This window comes from Schistocerca cancellata, chromosome 3 (assembly GCF_023864275.1).
Source record: "Schistocerca cancellata isolate TAMUIC-IGC-003103 chromosome 3, iqSchCanc2.1, whole genome shotgun sequence".
NCBI classification, from domain to species: domain Eukaryota; kingdom Metazoa; phylum Arthropoda; class Insecta; order Orthoptera; family Acrididae; genus Schistocerca; species Schistocerca cancellata.
In genome coordinates this window covers 619862755-619879644 of record NC_064628.1, presented here as the reverse complement: position 1 = coordinate 619879644, position 16890 = coordinate 619862755, and the positions used below count along the sequence as shown (strand labels likewise).

Here is a 16890-nt window from a genome sequence, read left to right as displayed (position 1 = left end):
CATTCTGCTCTCTCACGATGTCTGATTACTGAGGTCGCTGGTATGGAGTACCTGGCAGTAGGTGACAGCACAATGCACCTAATACGAAAAGCGTATGTTTTTGGGGATGTCCGGATACTTGCGATCACATAGTATACAGGGTGTTACAAAAAGGTACGGCCAAACTTTCAGGAAACATTCCTCATACACAAATAAAGAAAAGATGTTATGTGGACATATGTCCGGAAACGCTTAATTTCCATGTTAGAGCTCATTTTAGTTTCGTCAGTATGTACTGTACTTCCTCGATTCACCGCCAGTTGGCCCAATTTAAAGAAGGTAATGTTGACTGCGGTGCTTGTGTTGACATGAGACTCATTGCTGTACAGTACTAGCATCAAGCACATCAGTACGTAGCATCAACAGGTTAGTGTTCATCACGAACGTGGTTTTGCAGTCAGTGCAATGTTTACAAATTTACAAATGCAGAGTTGGCAGATGCCCATTTGATGTATGGATTAGCACGGGGCAATAGCCGTGGCGCGGTACGTTTGTATCGAGACAGATTTCCAGAACGAAGGTGTCCCGACAGGAAGACGTTCGAAGCAATTGATCGGCGTCTTAGGGAGCACGGAACATTCCAGCCTATGACTCGCGACTGGGAAACACCTAGAACGACGAGGACACCTGCAATGGACGAGGCAATTCTTCGTGCAGTTGACGATAACCCTAATGTCAGCATCAGAGAAGTTGCTGCTGTACAAGGTAACGTTGACCACGTCACTGTATGGAGAGTGCTACGGGAGAACCAGTTCTTTCCGTACCGTGTACAGCGTGTGCAGGCACTATCAGCAGCTGATTGGCCTCCACGGGTACACTTCTGCGAATGGTTCATCTGACAACGTGTCAATCCTCATTTCAGTGCAAATGTTCTCTTTACGGATGAGGCTTCCTTCCAACGTGTTCAAATTGTAGATTTTCCACAATCAACATGTGTGGGCTGACGAGAATCCGCACGCAATTGTGCAATCACTTCATCAACACAGATTTTCTGTGAACGTTTGGGCAGGCATTGTTGGTGATGTCTTGATTGGCACCCATGTGCTCAATAGAGCACGTTATCATGATTTCATACGGGATACTCTACCTGTGCTACTAGAACATGTGCCTTTACAAGGACGACACAACATATGGTTCATGCACGATGGAGCTCCTGCACATTTCAGTCGAAGTGTTCGTACGCTTCTCAACAACAGATTCGGTGACCGATGGGTTGGTAGAGGCGGACCAATTCCATGGCCTCCACGCTCTCCTGACCTCAACCCTCTCGACTTTCATTTATGGGGGCATTTGAAAGCTCTTGTCTACGCAACCCCGGTACCAAATGTAGAGACTCTTCGTGCTCGTATTGTGGACGGCTGTGATACAATACGCCATTCTCCAGGGCTGCATCAGCGCATCAGGGATTCCATGCGACGGAGGGTGGATGCATGTATCCTCGCTATCGGAGGACATTTTGAACATTTCGTGTAACAAAGTGTTTGAAGTCACGCTGGTATGTTCTGTTGCTGTGCGTTTCCATTCCATGATTAATGTGATTTGGAGAGAAGTAATAAAATGAGCTCTAACATGGAAAGTAAGCGTTTCAAATGGTTCAAATGGCTCTGAGCACTATGGGACTTAACATCTGTGGTCATCTGTCCCCTAGAACTTAGAACTACTTAAGCCTAACTAACCTAAGGACATCACACACATCCATGCCCGAGGCAGGATTCGAACCTGCGACCGTAGCAGTCGCGCGGTTCCGGACTGAGCAAAAGTAAGCGTTTACGGACACATGTCCACATAACATATTTTCTTTCTTTGTGTGTGAGGAATGTTTCCTGAAAGTTTGGCCGTACCTTTTTGTAACACCCTGTATATTAACAGAAAGGTATATCATATACTTTTCTGTGGCCCATCGAGAGATATATATAGTTGTTATACATTAAAATGCTCTGGACAGATTCTCCCAGGTGCTTGACATCAATCGGTTTCTAGTGTTTCTTCACCGATTCTGTAGTCAAACGTAATCTATTCTTTTCTTGTGGGTACACTTCTGTTGAGGCTTCTGTTGATGTCAGTCTCTTATGATGGTGTCGTCAAATGATTATTGCTTCCTTATGACTTGTACCAATGGGAAGAGAGAGCACTCTAACCTTTTTGACTGGTTTTCCGTCGTCTGCATGGCCTGTTCCGGGAAAGGAATGCTGTTGAAGCTGGCGATAGAGATGCGTGGACGCAGGACGGCGTCGCTGATCCTTGCCACGTTGCTGCTGCGCCGCCGCTCCTGCAAAAATACATCACACACAGAAGGCGTTTCAGTAGCAGCTGATTAAACTGGGAAGGTTGCGCTGCATCCAGGGCAAGGTATGATTCCCCTACCCTCACGCAGGGCAGCCGTGTGGTCAGATGTCTTGCCCTTTGTAGTATAACCATGAGCTGTAGGGAAGCGTCCATTTCACGGGTGAGTCGAAGTTTGGACCGAGGGGTGAATCATCTGACACACCAGAGACTCGTTACAAGCCTGCCATTATTTTGGAAGTGGACGGAGACGGACGTGGAGACGCAATAGTAGTGATTTCAGGTGGTATCATGTCATGAGTGGAGCACGATTGTCAGTCCGTGTGCCTAACAAGGATGCTATGGGTATTGCGGTTTATACGACTGAGAACGACAGCCTTCAACAGCATATATGTCTTGTTCTTGATGCATTATGGCCTAGGTTCAGTTCTGATAGACAATAATGTCCAGTTAAGCAAGGATGAATAGAGCACGATTGCCTGTATTATTGGGACATGATACTCCCAGAATGACCAACGCACTCCCTCGTCTTAAATCCTGTTGAGGATTCTTTCCTCTAGGTGTAACATGGCGTTGATGAAGAAGTCATTAGGGACGGCGCTGAAGCTGGTATCGGGGAAGTACGGAGAAGGAAATACGTCGTGCCCTTTGAAATGCGCCTTCCAGGCTTTGGGCTTAATCTCTGCAAGGAATCTACGAGTAACCTAAATCTGGACTGAAGGAAGACATCGAAGCAATACAGATGCGGGCTGCTACATTTGTTACCGGTAGGTTCCAACAACACGTCAGTGTTACGGAGCTGCTTCTTGCACTCAAATATGAATCACTGGAGGGAAGGCGGCGTTCCTTTTGAGAAACGTTGTTGAGAAAATTTAGAGAACCGGAATTTGAATCTGAATGCCGAACGATTCTTCTACCGCCAACAAACACTGTGCGTCAGGAACACGAAGATAACGGAAATTAGGGCTCATATGGAGGCATATAGACAATCGTTTTACCACACCTCTATTTGCGAGTGGGACAGGAAAGGAAATGACAAGTAGTGGTACAGGATTCCCTCCGCCACGCACCTCACGGTGGTTGGCGTAGTAGGTGTAGATGGCGTAGATAGATGGCCGTCCTACCAAATATGAATCCAGTACCGAGTGAGGTGGCGCAAAGATCAGCACAATGGGCTCGTATTCGGGAGCACTATGGTTCAAATCCGTTTCAGCCCATCCTAATTTAGGTTTTGGTTATTACCCTAAATCTATTAAGGCATATACCGAGATAGTTCCTCTGTAAATAACAAGGGCGATATTCATCCACTTTCTTGTCTAATCTGAGATTCTGCTCCGTTTCTAATGACTTCACAGTCTATGGGATATTAAACTCTAACCTTTCTTTTTTCGAATTTACTGTCTTGCCTCTGCGTCACCTCGCTCGATTCTAGCAGGAAGGCGTACAGCGCTAACAACACCGACAGCAATGACAGTCTCTAAAATTATTTGTGCATAAATGGAAGTTGCTGCTACCAGCCATGTTGAAACAACCCAGGCGAGATATGTGCCTTATTTATTCCTTGTAATGGCACCACACATCCTACTGACACTTTAGGGATACTGGAGACGGGACACCCAAATCTCATTATCACCGTCTTGCCTGGTATACAGAATGTTGACAAGGTACGTCCAGAACACTAATTATCGCCTTATCACACGTTGTTTCGTGGCCGTGGAAGAGAAGATTTTAAATCACTTAAGACGATGTGACGAGATGATTCCATTGCAAAAGGACAACAAACCCGCCGAATACAAGTCAATGTTCCGACTGTAACAACCACGTTACCAACATTACGTTCAACTACAGTTTTCCTTGCTTTCGAAGAGCTCTTAAGTTATATGTAAGAGGACAAATGGCTCCTGATTGTCATTTACAGGTTTGTAGTTTGTTAATTATCTCTATTCAAACCACCTCCATTACCGAGCTCACTAGACTTCGGAGGTAGCCAGTTCAATACTGCTGGTGGAAGGGATATTCACCGCCAGTATTTGGCTAGTAAGTGGAGGAAAGGTTCCACATCACCCGACTTTGCGCCAGTGTTCTGCGTTAAATTAGAAAGACCCTGCGAAGTGCCTCAAGTACATTGGTTGATGGCGATCGGCGTATCTGATTGACAGGTTAACCTCTGCATCTCCTCTGCTGGTATTCAAGAGAGCTGACTATGCGACAACACCAGGTTTCATTCACCCCCATTGCTTCAGTCATAACAACACAAGCGCAACCCCACACTACACAAGCACTCATCAGTTATCCACATTTGACACTTCGTAATAAGCAGAGCAAGGCAACGCCAAACCACCTGCACCAGGACTTCGTCCATGACGCCCACGCTTGGTTCCCGTGTCCGCCACTTGTATTCTTTTTTTTCTATTTTTGTTTGCCTTATTTGGTCTTCAGCATTATAACACTATTTAGTCACGCTTGTATTATGAGCGTACGGCCAACTTTGACATCTGTCCACGAACTCCTCCGCGTTCAGGAGAAACAACTTTCATCGTGATTTGGTAACTCTTGTCTTGTCTAATAGACTTTCTTGTGGGAAAATTGTGAAAGAGGCATCTGAAAGAGATCCGTGCCCGCTTAGATTTACAGGAGGGTACTGCAGAGGATTTTCGTTACTGTTGTTGCCTGTGTGAGTATCTGCATGATCCTCAAACAGAAATGGATCGGTAAAAAAATCGTTCAATAAATATACAGTGCCCCTGTGGTTAACATCGCGAACTGCATACCGTCCCCCTACATGATGTATGCGTGTAGAATCCGCAGATAATTCTAAAAACTTTCGTTTGCGTTATCAATATTTTAAAGTGGGTTGCAAAAATATTGCTTCTTAGAAGCCAGTGAACCAAAAACGTGCAAAAAATGTTAACTTATTGAAATCCCTAAAGTCTATAATCAGGCTGTTAGAAGAAATTGTAGTTTTCAGCAGATGTATTACATTGTTATACAATTTTATTCATCAGTATGTAGCCTGCCATGATCATTTCTTGTTGATAAAAGGAAGGAAGGCTGATCAAAAAATTAATCGGTCAGTCGACGAAGAGGTCATTAGAAACGGAGCACTACCTGGAATAAGGCCAAGATAGTGAATGAAATAGGACGCTTTCATTTGAAAGGAATCGTTCCAGCACTCCCTTTATGGATCAGTGAAACCTACAGATCGGTTCCCAAGACAGGGCCTTGAGTCATACTCCTCGCGAGTGTGAGTCATTTGTGCTAACTACTGACTCATCTCACTCGGTTTCTCGTTGGTGCTGTTGTGGTCATCAGTCCGAGGACTTGCTTGATGGAACTCACCATGCTAGTTAGCGCTGTACAAGTCCGTTCGACTCTACGTGCTTACTGGGACCTACATCCATTTGCACCTTCTTGATACACTCGAACCTTGACCGCCCTGTAAAATCATTCTCTGTCCTCCCACGTCTCTCCATTACCAAATTAACAATTCTTGACGCCTCAGGATCTGTCCTATCCAACCATCATTTCTTTAAGGAAATTTGTGTCATCAATACCGTCTTCACTGATTCTTCTACTTATCCATACAATCTTCAGCAGCATTCTGTAATATCTCGTTTAAAAAGTTTATACACTCTTCTTGTCTGCATTGTTTATCGTCAAAATTTCACTTCCATATAGGGCTACGCTCCACCTAAATACTTTCAGAAAAGGCTTACCAACATCTAAATGTAATGGTTATTTTATCCATGCTAGATCTCGTGAACTCCGCGACCGTTAACGAATGTTATCTACCAAACATGAATGGTTTTATTTTAGAGCCATAACCAGCTTCGGGCATTCATACCCATCTTCAGATGGCTAAAGTTTCCAGTTACTTCAGTGTTTTCAAAGCAACAGCATCTCCGGCACTGCACAAGAATATTTCAATTAAAACAAAAATCTTGTAAACTATTTAACCTAGTGTGGCTGGTTGCGATATTCACCACATTTAAATGTATATTCGACACGCGGTTCACTCCTCGTTCTCAAGGTTAATACTAAGTACGTATCTATGAGTGCGCTCTAACGACTTGTCTGGAATAGCGGTGATAAATTACATTCTCAGAATCTCATGCTTGAAAATGGCTTAATGCTGAAATTGCAATCGCATAATAAAATACTAAAAAGCTAAAAGCAAAATTAAATCCTTTAAAAAATTGTAGAAGCTCTGGACCCTTACTGAAAGAAAAAACTTTATTTTTTCTGCCTGAAATTTTAACACATGTTCCAAATTTGTCTTTAGTTCCCTTCACTGCCTGTTCAATGTAGGCAATTAATAACATGGGGGACGGGCTACAAACCCGTGTCGCTGCCGTTTCATAAAGTCTTCCCTTTCATATCCTTCAACTCTTATAATCGCTTCGGGTTTCAGCACAAGTCATAAATAATCGTTCACACCATTTATTTCATCCCTGATAATTTCAGAGTTCCAAAGATTATGTTTCAGTTCACGTAGTCAAATGCTTTTTCTTCAATCCATCTTCTCAGACAAGTCGTAAGTTCAATATTGCCTCAAGTGTTCTTGCGTTTCTCTAGAACTCTAATGCATCCTCCTTCAGGATAGCGTCAACAGGTCGTTCCTTCTACAGACAACCCGTACTACTATTTTTCAAGAATTAATTATTAAATTGATTGTTATTGTTCATAACCTACAGTAATCAGAGATGCGTTGCACTGATCTATTTTCGATTCACATTACTATAGAACGGTTATGTGTAGAGAAATAAACTCAGTTATCCTCCCAGCAATAATATTAACACAAAATGCCCACACGGTGTTTTATTAGGGAGGCTTAATCAGTTCTCTTTCCATGTTCCTTCGATTTGAGAAACATGTGCGGCTTCCTTGTCCTAGCAAAAAATCGCTAGTGCAGAGTGAGGGAAGATGTTTGCAGCGGTCTACATGGTAGCACAAACATTCGATACAGGCACGCTGCAAAAGTGTGCGGTAACTTAGTGACTATACTGTCTTGATCTGTGGGACAACTAACGTGAAAGAAGTCTAATATTGATCGTTGTTGATTGAGGTCTGTGTTCTACTTTTCTGTTCATTTATGTTAACACAGTTAACAAGGTGTGACTTCTCTAGTATTAAGCACCGCTGAATTAAAAGAGAAAAGCAAGTGTTCCTTGCGAAATGCAAATATGGTTCCCAGTAAAAAGCTGTGTACGACGTTGAAAACTGATCAGCCGCTGTGGGCAATACAGTGGCACTGTCTTAGCACACAATGATCCTGCGAGCCAGTAGACAGGGCAACAGCGTCAGATTCTGGTAACTGCCAACATTGACGCATGTGGCGATAACTACATGCTGTTCTGAAATAGATGGTTGTTATGCGTGTGGCACAAACAAATTGTTGGACTTAATGATCAGAATGTCTTTGTACATCCAGCAAATATCAGCTGCAGAGAATCTGTAGATTATTTGGTATACGAATCCGTGATTATTCCTGTCCAATAATGTCTCTGTCCCTTTGCAGTTGTCAAGAAGTGATATGTACTATCAGTAGCTGTTTTTATAGTGTTTATAGTTGTTTGAATTGTCCTTATAAATTATGGTATATACTGCCACAAACTGTTCCATTCTTGTCAGTCTCACAAGCTTGACGCCAATTTTTCTTACCGTCATGTATGCCTTTTACAGAATTATATAACACCATAGTTTTACTACTTTCTACTTGTTTCATTTATATGTAAGTAGTAGGGAGAAAATAATGCTACACTTGCACTAGTTTTCTGTTTACAAAGCATTCTAGCATATATTTTCTCTACGAAGATTACACTGACTACGACTGCATTATGCTTAGATCATGTATTAGCTATCTACTAAAGGTGTTGAACAGGGCCTGAAAATGATTGCGATTTTCTTAGATGCAATATATTGTATTTAAGAAAGCTATAAAGATCAGCCACCCAGGAAAGTATATACGCATTACTTTATGTTTAAATATTTTGCGGGACATTTAGTAAAATTTTCATTGCATTTCACAGTGAACTGTACAATTATGAAATCCTTTAGGAGTCCGCTAGGCGCTATTAATTTCTTTACGATTCTGCTAAGCCTTACGACTAAGGATTCCGTAAGTAGTAACTACTTACAGCTTTAGTACTGTGCTCTGATTGTTGTATTTAAACTTCAATTAAATAAAGAAACAGAGAAACTGTGTGTGGCAAGGTCATTGTACTCACATTAGAATTGTTGCTTTTCTCGATAAGATCCCGTTTTTCTTCTTCTCGCTGCGTCACCAGGTCATCCGCAGGCATCCTCTCCTCCTCGTCCAGATTAATAGGGCCGTTGGAAGTCTCTTTCTGCTCCTCAATGTCTTGATTGACTTCCTCATTCTCATAATCCACTCCCGCTATCTTTCCAATAGCTCCCTTCCTTTCTTCCCCGGCAACATGAGGTCCGGATTCCTGGTCTGTCAACTTACGATGGGTGTCGGCACCCCCCTCATTCTCCTCATATCTTAGAGGTTTCATAGGAAGAGCTGCGGGTATAATCAACAGAACAAGCGCACTGATTATAAACTGAGTGGTTCTGAAGCCGAGAGCAGCAACTAGTTTTTGTGTCATTACGGGCACTCCAACTCCTCCCACGCCTATTGCAAACTGTACGAAGCCCATGACAAAAGTCCTTTTGCGGTCGAAATATGAATTGATTGAGGTAAAAATCGCTGGTGCGATGAGTCCAGACCCAGCACCTGCAAAAGAACAATACATGATTATTTCTACTGAACGAATACATTGGACAAAATAGTGCCCCGTTGGCAGCCCCTTGAAATAATGCTTCCTGTGGGAACACCGCTACCCTCTTACATCAAAAAGTGTGAAAGTGTGAAAGAGTTTAGAAACGAGTCCCAGTCAGAACAAAAATAATGAAACATAGTTAATTAATTTAATATACACACATCAAAAAAGTTTTGCATCACCCCGGTTCCCAGAATTCCTGAAGATAGACGTTGACTGTGGACACTGTATCACAGATTCAGTCCCTTTGACTGTTAAGAGATGTCACCAAACCCGCCCAAAGATGTAAATAACCATGCATGAGCAGCGCCTATTAGACGGAGGGGGTCCGACAGACGATCAGTTCCAGACACACAACCAGCCGCGGCTCGTGTTGTCTGCAGTTAAACCACGCCTAGACGGTCAATACCGCAATACGATCGCGACCGCATTGTTACTTTGTAGCAGGATCGGCTATCAACAAGGGAAGTGCCCAGGCATCTCGTGGTGAACCAAGCGATATTGTTCAGACATGGAGGACACACAGAGAGACAGAAAATGTCGATGACATGCCTCGCTCAGGCCGCCCAAGGGCTACTACTGCAATGGATGACTGCTACTTGTGGATTATGGCTCGGAGGAGCGCTGACAGCAACGCCACCGAGTTGAATAATGCTTTTCGTGCAGCCACAGTACGTCGTGTTACGACTCAAACTGTCCTCAAGAGGCTGCATGATGCGCAACTTCACTCCCGACGTCTATGGCGAGGTCCATCTTTGCAACCATGAAACCATGCAGCGCGGTACAGATGGGCCCGATAACATGCCGAATAGACCGAGGATTGGCATCACGTGCTATTCACCGATGAGTGTCGCATATGCCTTCAATCAGAAATCATCGGAGACGTGTCTGGAGGCAACCCGGTCAGGCTGAACGCCTTAGGCACATTGTCCAGCGAGTGCAGCACGGTGGAGGTTCCCTGCTGTTTTGGGTTGGTATTATGTGGGGTGGACGGAGGGCGCTGGTGGTCATGGAAGGCGCCGTAACGGCTGTACGATACGTGAATGCCATCCTCCGACCGATAGTGCAACCATGTCGGCAGCGTATTGGCGAGGCATTCGTCTTCAAGGACGACAATTCGCGAGACCATCGTGCACATCTTGTCAATGAGTTCCTTCAGGGTAAGACATAGCTCGACTAGAGTGGCCAGCATGTTCTCCAGACATGAATCCTATCGAACATGCCTGGGATAGATTGAAAAGAGCTGTATATGGACGACGTGGCCCACCAACCACTATGAGGGATCTATGCCGAATCGCTGTTGAGGAGTGGGACAATCTGGACCAACAGTGCCTTTATGAACTTGTGGAGAGTACGCAACGACGAATACAGGCATGCATCAATGCAAGAGGACTTGCTAATGGGTATCAGAGGTACCGGTGTGTACAGAAATCTGGACCACAACCTGTGAAGGTCTCGCTGTATGGTGGTACAACATGCAATGTGTGGTTTTCATGCTCAATATGATGTTTATGTTGATCTCTATTCCAATTTTCTGTACAGGTTCCGGAACTCTCGGAAACGAGGTGATGCAAAACTTCTTTTGATGTGTTTAGTATTTCACCTTCCCGAAACGGATACTAAATTTCCACACATACTGTAATAATTACAGTAAGAGTCTAACAATGCTGTTATTTAGGAGAGAGATACCGAATGCTTATTGCTGGGAAGGATAATCTTGGAGGTGTGTCTGGGGGCTGCCTGCCTGCACCAACGTTTTCCAGTGCTTTTGCCTTCAGGCACCTACGCTATCTCACAGGTTGTCTCTCTACAGGTGCACTTCTAAAATTGTCAACAGAGGTGACACACGCTTTTGGTGAACTGGGGAGTCTTATTAGTGGGACTCCTCGCCATTTTATTCACGCATGTGCCCAAGTCGCACCCTCCTTCATCCCTTCCTGTGATCTCGCCACAGGTATACGTAGAACAGGAGGGCTGAAAAGGTATAGGCAACGTTTGCTGCTTCGTCTAATGCTCAAATTTCATCCAATGCTTTCGTACGGCCCCTAGTGGTTCTAACTTGTACATGAGAGCAAACTTGCGCTCACGCTGCATTCCAAAGGGATGAGATCATGTTCAGTGGGTTTACAGCCCCATAATGCCTTTAGAGAAGTGTTTAATCATCTAGTAGGTGTAAATTGTATCAAAGGTTGTCAAGAATATGGTCCTGTTGCTCATCGGATTGCGAACTGTTGTTTTTTTACCGCGAAATTCGTGGGAATGAACGTACCAGGGTAAGGAATGATTTTATTGATGCCCTTTATGCCACTCCTTAGGGCATACTCTTGTCGATTTTGATCGGCGGTGAATATGGAATGCTTTCGTCGACCACACATAAGAAAAAGGCATGATTTCAAACCTGAGCGTCATGGTTATGACCTCCATTAAGTAGGTGTCACAAGAAGGGGTGAAATGTGGAAAAGAGCGTCTCGGGCGACCTTTCCATTGTGCGACACATCCAGGGTGACGCTGGGCAGAATTGTGGTAAATCTGATGCCAACGTCGTGATATTTTGTATTTAATGCCATTAGTTCGTGCGTGGCAATGGTAATGAATTTCGAGCACGGTTAACTACTGAGTCACTGTTATTTTCAATGACTGTTAGTACGCAATGTGTAATATATTTCAGCCGGGGGGGTTCCGGTATTTGCTCTATTAATTGCTGTCAGTTCGTGTGTTGCAGTGGTGATGAATTGCGAGTGCGGTCTAGTATTTAGTCACGTGGTATTTCAGAGGTCCAGAGGTAGATTACTTTTCGCAAATTGGAAGCTGTTTACAGTACCATGTCGTAGTGATTCAATCTAATGCTTTGCGCACTCAATTTCCGTCATCCTCTCTTGCATCTCAGGTTGTTTACTGTGTTTCCGGAAGGCGTATATAGAAAACTCGTATTTCTTTGATTGCCAGAAATCCTGTTCACGTTCACATACATGTACTGTAAAGCCCAAGTGGTACATATGAACTGTTTGATTATTTTGAGTTTTCTGATTAGTGGTTCCCGTGTATGTTCTCTTCAGTCATTTTCGTAATTTTCGTGAGTAATCTTGCAGCACGTGTTACGCGACACACTGTTGGATTCACGTGTTGCTAATATCCTCTTCTGTTAATTTACTGATTATCTACGGTTCATTTAATGAAGTAGTTCAGTCATGCACACTTTCTCCCATGAATTACTAATAAATATCCCACCCTCTGCACGTATAATTTTCAGGTCAGATCAAGGAGAGTTTCGTCGATGACGCAGGGACGGAGATTTGCTGTGGCGGATTTTTATGGAATGTATTTTGATGTATACATGTAATTGCGCAGAACATAATAAGAGGCATCTAGCTTTTACAACAGCGCGTTCAGATATCTTCCTGAGCTACATCAGTACCGTATTCAATTACTTTGGTGAGAAATTTATTTTCAGTGCTACATCATTCCGGTTTATTTCAGATAAGAATATTGTGATTACATTCAAGGGAATCAGCCCATTGCACCCTGCTTAGCTACAAGCTAACCACATTTACACTCTACATTTCTGAGAGGCATTTATAAGTGATTACACCCTCTTGGATGTTCAGTTACACAAGCTACACATATCTGTTTGACGTTGGGTAGATATTCTGTATGTGTTTGTTATTGTGATTAGTTCTTTTGCTTACTTCGCAGTCAGGTAGCATTTACAAACTGATAATTGGATCATGAACATTCATGTAACAGTACTTAGCTTCATGAATAGGGGCTTAGTCTAAATTCATTCAGTTCTAAACGCAGCGCTCAACTTGCATCATATGGTCCCAGTTCAACTTCTACATGAGAAAACCGTGTGATTATATCGCCTTCTGAATCCCTCCAACAAGTTGTGGAGTTTCTGAGACCTATCAAAATTGGTTCAAATGGCTCTGAGCACTATGGGACTTAATATCTGAGTTCATCAGTCCCATAGAACATAAAACTACTTAAACCTAACTAACCTAAGGACATCACACACACCCATGCCCGAGGCAGGATTCGAACCTGCGACCGTAGCGATCACGTGGTTCCAGACTGAAGCACGTAGAACCGCTCGGCCACACCGGCCGGCTGAGACCTATCCTGTGAAGGTGAATACGGGGGCTTTCACGATGTAAGCGCTCGCTTTTCATGGCCGTTAAGTACAACGAATGTCCCGACCCTAAACTATACCGTCATGTTGGATTAATAATAAATATGTGTGGCCCAACGGCCTGGTATACAACATGCGCATACAGCAGTATGGCATAACGTGCAACTACTGAATTTTTGTACGGTAAGTTTTAATTAGTCCTAGCGTATTTAAGGATTTGATTTTATACTGCATTTAATTTTTAACCTACTACTAAGGCACTGAGTTCGTATAGCTTCTGTTTATTAGCATCCTTGAAAATAGCCTAAAACCGAAATTTTGCAATAGCCCAACAAATAAAGAAAACAACTGAAACTTCAGCCAGTGTCAAGACATTTAAACAATCAACTATTAAAGTACGCGAGAGTGTGTCACATACGCATCCCGTTACATGCCATCAGTGTCTCATATATGCCTTAATGCTCACGATGAAGGATAATCACAAAGTTCTACAATTTTTAATTTATTCAAGTGCAATGTAATATAGACAGTTACTGGAGCAATCATTGTACTTACCCATGATAACAGAGCAAAGTATGAACTGCACGAGAGACGTCCCAAGTGCAATACACCCGTTTCCTAATCCGTATAGCAGGCCGCCCATCATTGCAATCTGTCTGAAGGAGAATCTCCTGAAGAGTGTGTTGCATAAGAGTCCTGGAACAAACAGAGGCAAAATATTCTTCGATTAGAGATTACAAATCTGCCAAAACAAAATGCCTTTCTTGGGTGGAAGCAAGCAACCCTAAAGACACATTATGTCATTGTGGCTGAAATGAGGTGACTACATCGTTTCAATGGAAGGTCGTCTTTGTGCTTGATAGAAGACAATTGATTATTACAGATATGACGCAGGGTTTAACCTAATGCCCTGGTTAATGTAAGACATTTCTTAATCCGTTAAAATTTTTGTCTCTGAAAGCCGCTTCAATAAAGCAAGCGACATTTCAGGAAACGGATTTACAGTAAATGCGAGTTAGGTCAGATCAGTGAGCACTCACACTGCTTTCGTATTTCTCTCTCTCTGTCTCTCCCTCTTCCTCTCTCTCTCTCGGTCTGGTTCATGTAACTTTTTGTTTGGTAAATATCCAGATGTAACTATAATTCCTGAGACCAACAGCTTCTTATCATAACTATTACTCTATTTTTAGTCTTTATCTGGTATAGGAGAGACTCACTAAGTACTCAGAGCCGTATTTTACTAGGAAAAGTACAAAGTGTTATTTAAGGATATGGGTAATACTCAAGACAATATCCCCATGCTTACGTAACAGTATGTTTCGTATGACGTCCCCACGAAATTTTATAATTCCTTTGAGTTTGTGAGACAGATTATTTATTACGAACCGATATTGGAATATGCTCTTGTTTAACATAGGAAACAGAAGATCAGGCGGCGCCTGCTTCGAATATGCACTGATGAAAAAGAGGATTGAACCACCACGAAGGAGTTATAAGACATAAACAAAAGTTGGTAGGCGTGTTTCAACATCTGAAAGATTTCGCGAGAGTCGCATAAGAGCGGCACTACGAGTAGTAGCGCCAATATAAGGATGCTAATCAGGTTTTCTCTAAATACACGCTGTAAAGGTCTTAAGCGTTATTTATCTTTGAGATTGGACGTGGTGAGTTGATATTAGTAAAGAATGCCTTTAAGACGATCAAGACGCCTTTAGCAACACCTGACTGAGTTTGACCGAAGGCATGTAATAATACTACGAGGAGCTGTGTGTATCTTCTGCGATATTGAAGGAAGTTTTGGTAGGAATGTAGCTATTGTACATGATTAGTGGCAGGGGTGGTCACGGGAATGTACTGTCACAAGAAGACCGGGTTCCAGACGGCCACGAGAAACTACCCGCAGGGAAGACCATCGTGTTCGGCAATAATAGTATAAAACCTTCATTTTAAGGCTGATTATTTACGAAAATGTTGTATTTTAATGAAATATAGGTGACTCCTTTTTTCTGATACGTTCCTTTCGTCATTTTTCATTTTCCTAACAAACATATCGACTTTTTTGTTACATAATTGACATTTAGTATTGAATTACCGACCTTTGCATGGACATGAATCTCAACTTTTCGCTCATTTCTTTAAAAAATATAGTTGTTCAAATCAATGTTAATAAATCATGTAGAATACCTTCATGATTTACATTCCTTTCAGTTTGTCATCTTATGAATTCATCTTTGTATGTTAGTAAGTTAAAGTTTCCCGCTGCGTTTTTCTATCTGTATGTAAAGGCTAATTTCAGGAACCACTGTGGGAACTCTGACAGGTTTTCACCAATAGACAGACTGGTTCACGAATTAGGTTTGCGAGTATAATTTATTACCACTACACCAGACAAATCGTCCAGCCATAGGTAATTAGTGCTATTCTTGCAAAACTAGGGCTGGTCGTTACTTAAACCCTACATTGTATAGTAAAATTCTATACAATTAAATAAGACCTTAACTGCTGCTTTAAAGCCTATTACATAAAAATGCTCTTTAGAGGTTTTTGGGTATTACTTATTACAGTTTCGCCTGGTAGCACCCTGGCTGTGTGCATGTAAGGAGACAGGTGACGGGACGATGGTTGCTGGCATAGGGCAATGTAGCACGTGGCGCTCCGTTACCAATACCAGAAACGTCATTCTGCTGCGCTTACTGAAGCGTGCACTTTGTGGATGACGTGGAATATTTAAGCGCTGATTTTCATATTAGTATAGGTACGATCGAGATGCTTCAAGAATGTAGCTTCTGTTAGAGCTGCCATGAAAAAACACAGTTTTAAAATGAGAAGCAATAGTGACAGTTTGTTGAGCAGATATAAATTTGTCTAGTGTGCCGCTTGGCTTCAAATTCTAGTTGTCATGAGGTTCTTCGACTTCGTGCGGTGGCGCCAGCTGTAAGCGACTGGTTGAAGGGCGCCCGGACAGCCTGAGCAGGCAGTCTGCTGTGATCATGTCGAAATACTGTACTTGAAAACTGCGGGCTCCGGTTGGTTGACGCAGCATCGGGAAGCTAGGCATCGTTAGTCGTTTGACTCTCGGCCACATTTTCTGCGGCACGCTGCTGGATAGCATTTCTGCTGGAATTGCTGTCTAATTAGCTACGACACCTTGGAATATTAGAGTGGGTTGAACTTCAAGGAGTGGAAATCTTTTCGATTAGTTATACGGCATTCCAAGGAGTATTAAACACATGCGGTACGTTTCTTCTGTTACCTAACGTGGCTTGCTTAATCTATACTGTGTCCTCCGAGATTGTGGATTTCTTACCTGCTGTTCTGAGGTTTCGTTTCTGAACTCGCGTGTTGGGGCTTAAATAAGGAAAATTGTTCTGAGCTTGCAGACGTAACAGCACCTCCCTTATGGCAGTGGATGTTGCTGACATAACTAACTGAGCACTGGAGCTGAAGTTTCTGGAGTTGTTACCACTGTGGGTCTTGGTCGTTGATCTTGTACGGCCAAATTGTGAGAACTGAGATAGTAACATAAGTTTTACCCAAGTGTTTGCTGTATTAAATTGATTTAATATCCTGGACCACAGTCGTGGCCAGAAAGTGTGATGTAAAAATTTCATTTAATGTATTTTAAGACAGATGTTGTAGTGATTAGTAGTTCTA

At 42.8% G+C, this 16890-nt stretch overlaps 1 protein-coding gene across 1 annotated transcript in view; it reads right to left on the bottom strand.

Annotated features, from left to right (window-relative positions):
* Positions 1–16890, bottom strand: part of LOC126176465 (monocarboxylate transporter 9-like) — a 51768-nt gene that overhangs the window by 10852 nt on the left and 24026 nt on the right. The window contains exons 4-5 of the mRNA XM_049923622.1: positions 8550–9061; positions 2153–2308 (exon numbers count right to left, since the gene is read on the bottom strand). Of these exons, the coding sequence (XP_049779579.1) occupies positions 2153–2308; positions 8550–9061 (668 nt within the window). The remainder of the gene's footprint in view (positions 1–2152; positions 2309–8549; positions 9062–16890) is intronic.